This window comes from Salmo salar, chromosome ssa18, assembly GCF_905237065.1.
Source record: "Salmo salar chromosome ssa18, Ssal_v3.1, whole genome shotgun sequence".
NCBI classification, from domain to species: Eukaryota; Metazoa; Chordata; class Actinopteri; order Salmoniformes; family Salmonidae; genus Salmo; species Salmo salar.
In genome coordinates this window covers 60,886,760-60,901,441 of record NC_059459.1, presented here as the reverse complement: position 1 = coordinate 60,901,441, position 14,682 = coordinate 60,886,760, and the positions used below count along the sequence as shown (strand labels likewise).

At 42.2% G+C, this 14,682-nt stretch overlaps 1 protein-coding gene and 1 long non-coding RNA gene across 2 annotated transcripts; one reads left to right on the top strand and one right to left on the bottom strand.

The window, feature by feature from the left end:
• Positions 1-3,078: 3,078 nt before the first annotated feature.
• LOC123728732 (uncharacterized) lies at positions 3,079-4,843 on the bottom strand. The gene is made up of 2 exons (XR_006760477.1): positions 4,676-4,843; positions 3,079-3,582 (listed from the first exon to the last, which is right to left on the bottom strand). It is a non-coding gene; the product is annotated as an uncharacterized lncRNA (long non-coding RNA).
• Positions 4,844-12,780: 7,937 nt separating this feature from the next.
• LOC106577617 (ladderlectin) lies at positions 12,781-13,737 on the top strand. Its single transcript, XM_014155834.2, has one exon. It carries the CDS (start codon positions 13,038-13,040, stop codon positions 13,611-13,613), a length of 576 nt encoding a protein of 191 aa, XP_014011309.1. The 5' UTR covers positions 12,781-13,037; the 3' UTR covers positions 13,614-13,737.
• The last annotated feature ends 945 nt before the right edge of the window (positions 13,738-14,682 follow it).

Sequence of the window (14,682 nt, the reverse complement as noted above, 5' to 3'; positions counted from 1 at the left end):
AATATGAACTTGATTGAACAAAACATGCATGTTTTGTTCAAACATAATGTTCTAGGGTTGTCATCTGATGAAGATCAAAGGTTAGTGCTGCATTTAGCTGTGGTTTGGGTTTATGTGACATTATATGCTAGCTTGAAAAATGGGTGTCTGATTATTTCTGGCTGGGTACTCTGCTGACAATCTAATGTTTTGCTTTCGTTGTAAAGCCTTTTTGAAATCGGACAGTGTGGTTAGATAAAGGAGAGTCTTGTCTTTAAAATGGTGTAAAATAGTCATATGTTTGAGAAATTGAAGTAATAGCATTTCTAAGGTATTTGAATATCGCGCCACGGGATTAGACTGGCTGTTTTGTAAGTGGGACGATTTGGTGCCACCTAACCTAGAGAGGTTAACTTTTAATAAAATCGTTTTTATTTTTCCACTTCATTTAGTTAATATTTTCAGAACTCTTTCTTAAAACTGCATTGTTGATTAAGGGCTTGTAAGTAAGCATTTCACGGTAAGGTCTACACCTATTCAGCGCATGTGACATACAATTTGATTTAATTTGTTTAACTTTGAAAAAGAAAAATCTGTGGTTTTTGCTTGACATACATTAGAGTGAAGAATGAGTCTCAGCATCACTCTTATTGTGGAATTGCCCTGCTGTAATGCATCAATGTGTCATTAGACAAAGAGGTTCCTCACCAGCAGGGACGACCGAACCAGAATTCTAAATTAGGACTGCACATGGAACAACATTTTTCCTCCAGGCCACAGTAGCCCAGCCTCAGATGCCATTTCAATGCAAAACAAAAACCATATAATTGAGTTTTATACCAATGTACCTCTAGGTAACAAAAAAACCCAGATGCGCCGAACCCATGCCATGCAAATCTAAGAAAAAGGGAAATCTCTGAATAATCCAAACTGAAAGACAAAGCCTTTTAGGACAAATTGATCTCAGTTAGCGAGCCAAGATGATTTCATTACTTTTTCCATCCAATGGTTAAATCTACATGATAATTCCCACTGGTCCTGCTTGTTCTCTTTTGAGGATATTTGCTTGGAAGACTAAGACTAAATATACCTATGCCAACAGAAAATTCTATTTGTGCGGATAATGTCCAAGCCACATTTCCATACAAGGCTGTATTGTATATTGACAGAATATAGAAATACCAAATGTTTACTTAAGGCCAGTTTTCTGGACATACATTAAGCCTGGTCCAAAAAGTTATTTAATTGAAAAGTCTCCATTGAGAATGCTTTTTTTTACAGTAGTCCAAGACCAGGCTTAATTTGTGTCCGGAATACCGACTCGGAAGATATATACTTAGACCACAGGAAATGCGTAACTCATTGGCAGTAAAGCAAGTAAATCTGATACACAGCCCCTAACCAAAAGGCACCTAACTGTTTCTCTACCATCTATCAGTTTATGGCCAATGTCTTCTGATCCAATTGGAGGGAGCTCTTCTATAGCAATGCTATTCCATAACGCCGAATGACCAATGTACATATACAGCCCACTGAGTAATCAATAACACTGCCGTTACACTGAAAATACATTTATCTACTGCTGTCAGCTTCAGCATATGGTGCGATGAGCGCCGATCATTTTTCATTCTGACTGGACCATAAATTGTGCCGTTCCTACAAAGGTGAGGACAGGGCTGATCGATATCACATTAGTGTTTTAATAGTCTTGGAAGCATGAGCTGTTTTTTGCCCCACATACAGCGAGATGTTCACTGATTCATATCAGGCCAAGGTAAAGCATATTTCTGGGACTTTGATTGATTACAAATTAACAGACAGACCAAATCATTAGACAAAGATTTGCCCAAAATATCAGGGAAGAAATAACATTTTGAAATAAATACTAATTTTTAAACTCACCGGTGCATCTTGATCATTTAAAAAAAATAAAAAATAAAAAAAATAAAAAAAATAATTAGGAACCAGCTCTTTGCTGCACATCAATTTTTAAATGTGGGAAAATGACTGGGCCATCCATGGGTATATATTGTCGGCTGTCATCAAACCGCAAAGTGCAACACCATACGCTCACGACACAGCTGGAGTCCCTTGAGTACTAGTGACGCTACCACCAAATCAAAAGACATTCTGAAAAAAGGTAAGCTTTATGTTGACTTTGGAATCATCCTGCTAGTAAGTGTTACTCATGCTTCACAATGCAACATGCAACAATTTCATTGATTTTACTGAGTAACAGTTCATGAGGAAATCAGATTTAAAAAAAAAAATTCATTAGGCCCTAATCTATGGATTTCACATGACTGGGAATACAGATACGCATCTGTTGGTCACAGATAAATGAAAAACTAAATAAATAAAAAAAAATGGGCCTCACAATGGGCCTCAGGATCTCGTCATGGTATTTTTGTGCATTCAAATTGCCATTGACAAAATGCAATTGTGTTTGTCGTCCGTAGTTTATGCCTGCCCATACCATAATCCCACTGCCACCATGTGGCACTCTGTTCACAACGTTGACATCAGCAAACTGCTCGCCCACACTTCGCCATGCACGTGGTCTACGGTTGTGAGGCCGGTTGGATGTACTGCCAAATTCTCCAAAATGACATTGAGACGGCTTATGGTAGAGAAAATTAAATTCTCTGGCAGCAGTTCTGGTGGACATTCCTACAGTCAGCATGCCAATTGCAAGCTCCATCAAAATGTCAGACATCTGTAGTAGTGTTTAGTGACAAAACTGCACATTTTAAAGTGGCCTTTTAAAGACCCCAACACAAGGTGGACCTGTGTAATGCTCTGCGGTTTAAATCAGCTTCTTGATATGCCACAGGGATGTAAACACACTTGTGCCCAAAACTTGAGAGAAATAAGCTTTTGCGTATGGAACATTTCTGGGATCTTTAATTTCAGCTCATGAAACCAATACTTTACATGTTGCATTTATATTTTTGTTCAGTTTAATTGGTCCCGACAGGAACTAATTTTAGCGTTTCACCATATTCACATTTCACAAATGACACATTAGTCAGAGTACATGGATATATTTAAACAAATACCTTTTACCGTGCAGTGAAGCGTTCAAGAATATGACAAGGATTGAAATTGATTAGTTTATTTACAAGAAAAGAAATTGGTGTTGAGGGCGAGAGAAAAAAAGCATTGAGATAAGGTCTTGCACAGGTGTCCTGACAAACCACACGTATCTGACATTGCATCACTTCACCACAATGACATGCAACAGCAGTTCAAGACCCAGCGCTTGTGTATACAAATCAACATCCTGCCCTGATCTGATAACATGTTCTCTGACACTACTACAAAGTTGGTCATTGTATCCAATACACTATACAGCAAACCACCGATCATTTCAATCCTGAGTCTTCAGGTCTCAGGGCAACGTGACATCACTTTAACAACCATTGTTAGCATAGCTAACGGCTAAGCTACATTATCAACCCACTCAAGTGGAGTTCCCTGTACCAGGCGATGATGCATTGGACCAGGCAGCAGTTGAGCAGCACCTTCTTGGAGATGCTGTGTTCCCTGCGGAAGTTCTGCAGTTCCTCCCGCCACTGGGTCCGACATGCTAGTCATTCACTGCTGTGGAACACGTACAGCACGCCGTTATGTGGTACGGTCGTTCCTCGTCCTACTAAACCATGTTAAAGTGGATTGGTTCTTGTTTGTTACGTCAAATTTGAGCCTTTATTTAACTAGGCAAGTCAGTTAAGGACAAACAGTTATTTACAATGACGGCCAAACCCTAACAATTGTGCGCTGCCCTATGTGACTCCCAATCACAGCCGATTTTGATTCAGCCTGGAATCGAACCAGGGTTTATAGTGACGCCTCTAGCACTGAAATGCAGTGCCTTAGACCGCAGCGCCACTCGGGAGCCCAAAATGTGCGGTTATGAGGACAGTCACAGCTTGACACTAGAACATGGTTTATGAAGACATTGTTCAGCCTCTGAGGAAATGCAACACTAAGCAAGGTCTTTGTTATCCTCAACATGGTGACACTGACACAAACTGCTTGTCAAACTGAATAGAACGCACCTTTCCTATACTCCTATAAACAGAAAGACTAAAACGGCAGCAAGTTGCTCTTGCTACAATCGGTATAATTTAACAGGGAGTCACAGCACGGGATAAGATTTTGCTAAATACTATTTATCGGAAACAATTCATTTGTTGTGAGAAACCACATTAGCAAAGCACTTGCTTACCCTCTCCTGATAATCTTACTGGAGTACAAAACACAAGATTGCATGCTTCTAAATTAGAAAAAAATGGCATCCTGCTTAGCGACATACTATGGTTTCAGTCCCCTGAGAGTCCCCTTTCAGGAGCTGAAGTTTGAGACAACACATCTATAACCATTTCCACTTGCTTGGAAATACTTTTTAAAATGTATTTTATTAGGCAAGGCAGTTAAGAACAAATTCTTACAATCTATAATGACGGCCTAGGAGCAGTGGGTTAACTCCCTTGTTCAGGGCCAGAACGACAGATTTTTACCTTGTCAGCTCGGGGATTGGATCCAGCAACCTTTCAGTTACTGGCCCAACGCTCTAACCACTAGGCTACCTGCCACCACATACATATGCCATTGTTAATTTATGTAGTTGCAGAAAGGTTTATACCAGACAGAGGCTATTTGCTATAATTTGTCTTTTCAGGCACTGCCTTACCTTGTAGGCTGAGTCACGATGTGTGATCTCTCTCTCGACTCAGAGCAAGCCGCAGGTTTCACAAGTGCTTTCCCTTCTCTGAGCCAATCAACAGTGTGTGAAAGGGGGCGGGAGGAGGGGAACAAAGGAGCAAGCAGATCTTGTGTGAGTGTGATCATGTGTGACTTTCCCCTGACCAGGCTTATCAGCCACCTCTGTTTCAGTGCCGAGGGCACTGTGTGTGTGTGTGTGTGTGTGTGTCTTCATATAGACAACACACACAAAAGCACAGAAACCCACCTGCTGATTACGTGCTAGAATTAGAACTATCCAGACCCCCCCCAAGACACTCTCTCTGTCATCAAGCCAACAACTGGCAAGATGTGGCCAAACAAGATAGTAAACTTAACACATTTGAAATGGCTACAAAAAGTTGAACAGATCAAGTACCAAAATTGTTTTCAGAAATGTGATAAAAGCAGAGGCCAGATGCTCAATTAAATGTCACTGACACAGTACAACCTTGCACTTTCTAACAAAGATGTTATCAAATCTGAACAATACTTCATATTACAGACATGAATTTGTAATTATCCGTTTGGAATAGGCCTATGTAAAATGTGGCTAATTCCTGTCCTCTTATGCAAGTTATGGTATAATTTATAAGCCCCATAAACATACCTCAGATGGAATGGTTTTTCTACATCTAAATGCACAGCGTTAATTACTGAGCAGCAGTGATAGATGGGTAGCTTGACTGGGGATTGCGAGACTAGCTTTTAATTACTTCTCATGATATCTATAAAGCAGATAATGTAGCTATAAAGACAGACAAAGTCTGACTAAACAGAACAGGAAATACCTCCACTTCATCCCAGCAGGACAACGCAAACACACCATACCCGGACCAAGTATTCTGATTGGTCTCCAAGAGATGGATTAATAGGTAGTCAAAATAAACATTTTCTATATAAGAGAACAGGTCCCACACTTAACCTGAAAGTGACAAACAAGGTGGCACAGTTTGTCCTCTCAAAGCTGAATTTAATTGGATTGTATACAGAGCCCTGAGGGATGCCAAAACACCCATGGGGGTTATTGGTCGTGTGTAATGACACGCTCTGGGTGGAACTGGTGGTTCTGCTATGCTTGATTGAGTTACACCCCCGAGACAGTCAAACTTGTAGAGCAGAATGAAATGAGGAAGGAAAAGTGTGTTCGAGCCAAAGACAAACTGTTTGGCCACTACAGAAAAGGTCTTCAAAAGCAAAGCATTGAATTAACCTGTTTAGAACACAATTATTTAATGAATACTAGAAAAAAATGTTCTATACAGGATTATTCAATAATGTTTATGATTTAGCCTCACTGAAAACCAAAATGTATTGCCTAATTCCTACTTTCCCTGCTGTGTGGGCGCTAAGCCTGCCGTGTGTTATGTTGGTTTGGGTGAAATACAGCAGAGTTTGTTGATGGATGGCTGAGAGATGCAACCTCATTGTTCCTTGATTACATATGCATATTGATCTCCAGTCAGAAGGGAATGCCTTAACGCATTCACAAAATCAATAGGCCTATAGGCTGTGCTTTACTTCACTTTGTCTCGTGTTACAATGGATGACTATGATTGGCTGCCAATACTGCCTAAACAAGTAATTGCGTCACTCACACTATTTCACAAGATAGTTAACCAAATTCAATGATCTGAGATGTCATGGGCTGACACCATATCCAAACTAAATATTCAACATATTAAATGAATAATATTAGGAAATCCAGCCAAGTCCCACTTACAAATAACCCCTTAACCCTGCAGTGAGGGTACGTTAAAAAGTATATGAACATACCACAATCCCACACTTAATGATGATGGAACACACACTATGTTCATCTACATCTACGCCCCAGCTCTGAATCTGCATAAAGCCATGTGAGGATAATGCTAGAACCTATTAGGGAGGCCATTACTGAGCGCTAAGTAGGTTGCTATTCAAACAGCATAGGCTTGATGACATCAGACCAGGACTTGGCTCAGGTGCTCATAACGCCATGACCCATATCACTTTATATGAACACTTCCTAGGTTTGTGACGCATTATGTGTTAATGGTGCCGGAAGAAATGGCAGCAGCTTTACGGGCGCCCAACCAATTGTACCATTGTGTTTTTTTTCACGTTATATGTAACTTATTTTGTACATAATGTTTCTGCAACCATATCTTACGGCAAAAAAAGAGCTTCTGAATATCAGGACAGCGATAACTCACCTCGGCTTAGACAAAGATATTTTCTTCAACAAGCAGGAAGCACAGGGCATTCTCCAAACACCTGACAGGGCCAACATCCCCGTTATTTGCAAGAGGAGATGCTGGTAGAGGACACAGAGCGGGATGCCTCGTGAGGACCAGCAGGAGGCGAGTGGGAAAGCTGCCGTTACCGTCAATATTACCCGCCAACGTGCAATCATTGGACAATAAATTAGACGAGGTACGATCACGAATATCCTACCAACAAGACATCAAAAACTAATATCTTATGTTTCACGGAATCGTGGCTGAATTACGACACGGATATTGAGCTAGAGGGATATACACTGCACCGGCAAGATAGAACGGAACACTCCGGTAAGACGAGGGGGGGGGTGGTGTGTGGATATTTGTAAACAACAGCTGGTGCACGAAATCTAAGGAAGTCTCTAGATTTTGCTCGCCTGAAGTAGAGTATATTGTGACAAATTGCAGGCCACACTACTTGCCTAGAGTTTTCAGCTTTTCGTCGCTGTTTATTTACCAACAAAGACAGATGCTGGCACTAAGACCGCACTCAGTCAGCTGAAAAGGAAATAAGCAAACAGGAAACAACTCACCCAGAGGTGGTGCTCCTAGTGGCCGGAGACTTTAATGCAGGGAAACTTAAATCAGTTCCACCAAATTTCTATCAACATGTTAAATGTGCAACCAGAGGGGAAAAAAAAGTATAGATCACCTGTACCCCACACAGAGACATGTACAAAGCTCTCCCTCCATTTGGTAAATCCGACCACAACTCTATCCTCCTGATTCCTGCTTACATGCAAAAATTAAAGCAGGAAGCACCAGTGACTCGGTCTATAAAAAGAAAGTGGTCAGATGAAGCAGATGCTAAACTACAGGACTGTTTTGCTATCACAGACTGGAACATGTTCCGGGATTCTTCCGATGGCATTGAGGACCACATCAGTCACTGGCTTCATCAATAAGTGCATCGAGGATGTCGTCCCCGCGGTGGCCGTACGTACATACCCCAACCAGAAGCCATGGATTACAGCAACATTCACACTGAGCTCAAGGGTAGAGCTGCCGCTTTCAAGGTGCGGGACTCTAACCCGGAAGCTTACAAGAAATCCTGCTATGCCCTGCGATGAACCATCAAACAGACAAAGCGTCAATACAGATTGAATCATACTACACCGGCTCCGACGCTCGTCATATGTGGCAGGGCTTGCAAACTATTAGACTACAAAGGGAAGCACAGCCGCGAGCTGCCCAGTGATACAAGCCTACCAGACGAGCTAAATCACTTCTATGCTCGCTTCGAGGCAAGCATGCAATGACGCATGCATGAGAGCATCAGCCGTTCCGGACGACTGTGTGATCACACTCTCCGTAGCCGACGTGAGTAAGACCTTTAACCTGTTATGATAGGGGGCAGTATTTTCACAGCCGGATAAAAAAACGTACCCGATTTAATCAGATTATTACTCCTGCCCAGAAACTAGAATATGCATATAATTATTAGCTTTGGATAGAAAACACTCCAAAGTTTCTAAAACTGTTTGAATGGTGTCTGAGTATAACAGAACTCATTTGGCAGGCCAAAACCTGAGAAGATTCTGTACAGGAAGTACCCTGTCTGACCATTTCTTGGCTTTCTTGATTATCTCTATCCAAAACAGGGGATCTCTGCTGTTACGTGACACTTCCTACGGCTCCCATGGGCTCTCAGAAGGCGGCAAAAAGCTGAATCGTGGCTTTGCAGGCCCTGGCTGAAAAACAGTACCGCGTTTGGATAGTGGCCGGTCAGAGTACTATGAGACTGAGGCTCGTGCACGAGTCGACTCCGTGTTTACTTTCTCTCTTTGAACGAAAACCACCACTCCCGGTCGGAATATTATCGCTTTTTTACGAGAAAAATGGCATAAAAATGTATTTTAAACAGCAGTTGACATGCTTCGAAGTACGGTAATGGAATATTTAGAATTTTTTTTGTCACGAAACGCGTCAGGCGCGTAACCCTTCGTCACCCTTGGATAGTGTCTTGAACGCACGAACAAAACGCCGCTATTTGGATATAACTATGGATTATTTTGAACCAAACCAACATTTGTTATTGAAGTAGCAGTCCTGGGAGTGCATTCTGACGAAGAACACCAAAGGTAATCAAACTTTTCTAATAGTAAATCGGAGTTTGGTCAGGGCTAAACTTGGTGGGTGTCAAAATAGCTAGCCATGATGGCTGGGCTATCTACTCAATATTGCAAAATGTGCTTTCACCGAAAAGCTATTTTAAAATCGGACACCTCGATTGCACAAAGGAGTTCTGTATCTATAATTCTTAAAATAATAATGTATTTTGTCAACGTTTATCATGAGTAATTTAGTAAATTCACCGGAAGTTTGCGGGGGGTATGCTAGTTCTGAACGTCACATGCTAATGTAAAAAGCTGGTTTTTGGATATAAATATGAACTTGATTGAACAAAACATGCATGTATTGTATAACATAATGTCCTAAGATTGTCATCTGATGAAGATCAAAGGTTAGTGCTGCATTTAGCTGTGGTTTGGGTTTATGTGACATTATATGCTAGCTTGAAAAATGGGTGTCTGATTATTTCTGGCTGGGCACTCTGCTGACAATCTAATGTTTTGCTTTCGCTGTAAAGCCTTTTTGAAATCGGACAGTGTGGTTAGATTAACGAGAGTCTTGTCTTTAAAATGGTGTAAAATAGCCATATGTTTGAAAAATGGAAGTTTGGGTTTTTTTGAGGAATTTGTCATTCGCTCCACGCCTATCATTGGATATTGGAGCAGGTGTTCTGCTAGCGGAACGTCTAGATGTAAGAGGTTAAACAGGTCAACATACACAAGGCCGCACGGCCAGACGGATTACCAGGATATGTACTCCAAGCATGAACTGACCAACTGGCAAGTGTCTACCCTCACATTTTCAACCTGTCCCTGATTGAGTCTAATACCAACATGTTTCAAGCAGACCACCATAGTCACTGTGCCCAAGAAAAAAGGCAACCTGCCTAAATGACTACAGACGCGTAGCACTCACGTCCGTAACCATGAAGTGCTTTGAAAGGCTGGTAATGGCTCACAATACCATTATCCCAGAAACCCTAGACCCACCTAATTTGCATACCGCCCAAACAGATAATGCAATCTCTATTGCACTCCACACTGCCCTTTCCCACCTGGACAAAAAGGAACACTTATGTGAGAATGCTATTCATTGACTACAGCTCAGCGTTCAACACCATAGTACCCTCAAAGTTCATCGCTAAGGATTCTGGGACTAAACACCTCCCTCTGCAACTGGATCCAGTTGCAGAGGGAGTACTTTGAGGGTACTATGGTGTTGAACGCTGGACTTCCTGACAGGCCGCCTCCAGGTGGTGAGGGTAGGTAGCAACACATCTGCCATGCTGATCCTCAACACTGGAGCCCCCCAGGGGTGCGTGCTCAGTCCCCTCCTGTACTCCCTGTTCACCCACAACTGCATGGCCAGGCACGACTCCAACACCATCATTACATTTGCAGACGACACAACAGTGGTAGGCCTGATCACCGACAATGACGAGACGGCCTATAGGGAGGAGGTCAGAGACCTGGCCGGGTGGTGCCAGAATAACAACCTATCCCTCAACGTAACCAAGACTAAAGGAGATGATCGTGAACTACAGGAAAAGGAGGACCGAGCACACCCCCATTCTCATCAACAGGGCTGTAGTGGAGCAGGTTGGGAGCTTCAAGTTCCTTGGTGTCCACATCAACAAACTAGAATGGTCCAAACACACCAAGACGATCGTGAAGAGGGCTCAACAAAGCCTATTCCCCCACAGGAAACTAAAAAGACTTGGCATGGGTCCTGAGATCCTCAAAAGGTTCTACAGCTGCAACATCGAGAGCATCCTGACTGGTTGCATCACTGCCTGGTACGGCAATTGCTCGGCCTCCGACCGCAAGGCACTGCAGAGGGTAGTGCGTACGGCACAGTACATCACTGGGGCTAAGCTGCCTGCCATCCAGAACCTCTGCACCAGGGGAAGGCCCTAAAAATTGACAAAGACCCCAGCCACCCCAGTCATAGACTGTTCGGTAGCGGTATCGGAGTGCCAAGTCTAGGACAAAAAGGCTTCTCAACACTTTTTACTCCCAAGCCATAAGACTCCTGAACAGATAATCAAATGGCTACTCGGACTGTTTGCATTGTGTGCCCCCCCCCCCCCCAACCGCTCTTTTACGCTGCTGTTACTCTGTTTATCATATATGCATAGTCACTTTAACTATACATTCATGTACATACTACCTCAATTGGCCCAACCAACCAGTGCTCCTGCACATTGGCTAACCGGGCTATCTGCATTGTGTCCCACCACCCAATCTTTTACACTACTGCTACTCTCTGTCCATCATATATGCATAGTCACTTTAACCACATCTACATACTACCTCAATCAGCCTGACTAACCGGTGGCTGTATGTAGCCTCGCTACTTTTATAGCCTTGCTACCGTATATAGCCTCGCTACTGTTATTTTTAACTGTTGTTTTTTTTTTCTTCCCTTACTTACCTATTGCTCACCGAATACCTTTTTTGCACTGTTGGTTGGAGCCTGTAAGCAAGCATTTCACTGTTGTATTCGGCGCAAGTGGCAAATAAACTTTGATTTGATACAGGCCATTACATAGCCACAACCTGTTATAGAAGCTAACATACATTTTAAAGCATGATGGGGATAATACACTATTCATATGTGGTTCATAGAACGTTAGAGTTGTCTCCAAGAAGAGGTACACTTAGAATTTCCTGACCCTCTCCTACTTTCCTAGATAGTAATCCAAACTACTAGAAGCTATGTGCATCCCCTGAACGTGGAGGTGAACTTCACACAGCCGTGACACAATAGCCTACTGAGGAAGAGATTATCATTCTTATCGTCTCACTTAAAAATGTGTCTACTTTCTGTCCCAACAAGTGTGCACAACGGAACTGATCCAATGCATGTTTTATCCACAAATTCTTGGCTTTGATAATCCTTTATCTAGAAATGCCTGTACTGAGTGTGTACGTGCCATCCTGCCCAGTACCACAATGTCATTGTGGTCAGAAGCTTTGTGGTTTCATGACAACAAGTCAGTGGGTAACCACAGCAGGGCCAGACAGCAGAAGCACACTGCATATGACACACACCAGGGCTATAAACTGGTCCTCCATCAAAAACAGCAGAAGGGGCATAGCAAATTGTCTCCTTAATAAAATCCCCTGCGGCATTTAATGTAAAGAGGTTTTGAGCCCTCCAGGCATTGGATTTAGTACACCAACTGAGCTGGCCCTGTCTTTTTACAACAAAAGTCATTAATTTGCCAATAATTGTATATATTGTGCCATTTTAAAACAGAACACTTCACTGTTAGGAGCATCATGAATTGTTCGGCTTTTACTCAGACACTACCACTCACAAGCACAAGAAATTGATACCATGACCTCGTTGACCATATCAAGTAATATGGATATACCATGGGGAAAATCCTAAGACAACACAAAGCCCAGAACAAGGAAGCCAATGTTGAGGTCAAGTTAAAAACAACGGCTATGAAACATAAAACTGCTGTGTGTGAATTCATAATGCAGTCGACTGCCTTTAACTTTGTTAAAAAAACATGGACGGTATCAAGAAACATGCCATGACAAGGAAAGAGAGATGACCATAAAAGACAACTCGGCACGTTCCTTGTTTACAATAAATCCCTGCACTCACGTGGTGGCATTCATCAATAAGGAAACAGATATTTGCCTGTTTTATTGTACTTTGATCAACTACTACAGGAATCACTCGTAAACACTTATATCAGCAACACTAGTTAACCATTGTTAGGAATTCATTTTGTGGCTTGTACTGTATAAAAGGTGCATCTCTTTCTCCAGATGAACAGAACCCTGTAATAGGAGACTAGTGCCATGGCGAAGTTGACCATCCTCCTACTTGTCAGTGCCGTCCTGGAGCTCAGCAACAAAACGCCCTTAATGGAGGCCCAACTTCTTCCTCTTGAGCGTTCACTAGAGGCAAACCCAGAGCTCCCGACTTTTGAAATCTTACAGAAGATTGACGCCGAACATGTTCCTCCTATGGAGGACATGGGTGCCGAGGGAAAGTACTTTGAAAAGAACCCACCTTTCGAGGTGTTTGAGGAAACAGACGCCGGACAGGGTCTTCTCTCTCGAGCCATCAGAGGAGCTTGGTGTAGTGCAGTCCATGTCTCTGGAGGAGGAGCAGGTACAGACAGAAAGCAGTGGCATATGCCCCACAGGATGGTTCAAACATGGACACCGCTGTTTCACATACATCCACACCGAACGGGCATGGGCCGAGTCGGAGCAGTACTGCGTGTTTCAGGGGGCCAACCTGGCATCCATCCACAGCACAGAAGATAACCACTTCATTCATGAGATGATCCACAGACAGACGCACGACTTCCCATGGGCCTGGATCGGCGGACAGGACGCTACCCAGGAGCGCCTTTGGCTGTGGAGTGACGGGTCCAGGTTCTACTACCGCGACTGGAGCAATGTACAGCCTGATAACGCCGGTGGAAATGAGAACTGTTTGCATATAAACTATGGAGAAGAAAAACGCTGGAATGATAATGTCTGCAGGATGAAGTTACCTTCTGTATGTTCCATGAAACTATAAGCTCTGACATCGCCTTAATCAAGATGTCTATTTTGTTTAGTTTTCCCATGTATTTCCATGACTATTAGCGAGTGAGTAAGATTAAATAAATTGCTACTTAACATGATTAACACGAAAAACCACACTCCATTATGTGCATCATCGTTTCTAGTTCTCTGCATTTGCTAGTAACAGCCATCTTGTCAAGACCAAAATAAGGGAAGTTTGATCATGTTTGTCAAATGTAAATATTGGATTAGTTCTGTATATATTCAAAAGGCTACACATGTTATTGTAAGGACACAACCTCTAAACTGGTTTGTAGGGTGACACGATTCTTAGACTATGTATCTGTAAAGAATACAACTTAAAGGAAAAAATGACTTATATCCCAATCATTGAATAGAATTACATGCCAATCAAGAATTTTCATACTATAGTAATAATTATACAGAGATTGTAATTATTTCCCAAATGAGACTTCGGCAGTTTTTATTTTATTTTTTAAATGGGAATTGTCAATTCTTTTTATTTCACCTTTATTTAACCAGGTAGGCAAGTTGAGAACAAGTTCTCATTTACAACTGCGACCTGGCCAAGATAAAGCAGTGTGACACAGACAGAGTTACACATGGAGTAAACAAACAAGCCAATAACACAATAAACAAGTCAATGATACAGTAGAAAAAAGAAAGTCTATATACAGTGTGTGCAAAAGGCATGAGGTAGGCAATAAATAGGCCATAGGAGCAAATAATTACAATTTAGCAGATTAACACTGGAGTGATAAATGAGCATATGAAGATGTGCATGTAGAGATACTGGTGTGCAAAAAGAGCAGAAAAGTAAATAAAATAATATTAGTAAGGGGATCAGGTAGGTAGATAGGCTGGGCAATGTACAGCTGGGCAATGTACAGCTGGGCTATGTACAGCTGGGCTATGTACAGCTGCAGCGATCGGTTAGCTGATGTTTAAAGTTGGTGAGGGAAATAATACTCTAGGAAAGAGCCAACTTCGCATAATTGTAATGAATAGTGAGAGCGGCGTAGTCCATGTTTGCTTGATCTCAGTCTCCCCCCATAGCAGCC

What these genes read in the sequence shown, in the direction of transcription:
- LOC106577617 (XM_014155834.2), top strand. Translation starts at nt 13,038, where the DNA reads ATGTTCCTCCTATGGAGGACATGGGTGCCGAGGGAAAGTACTTTGAAA.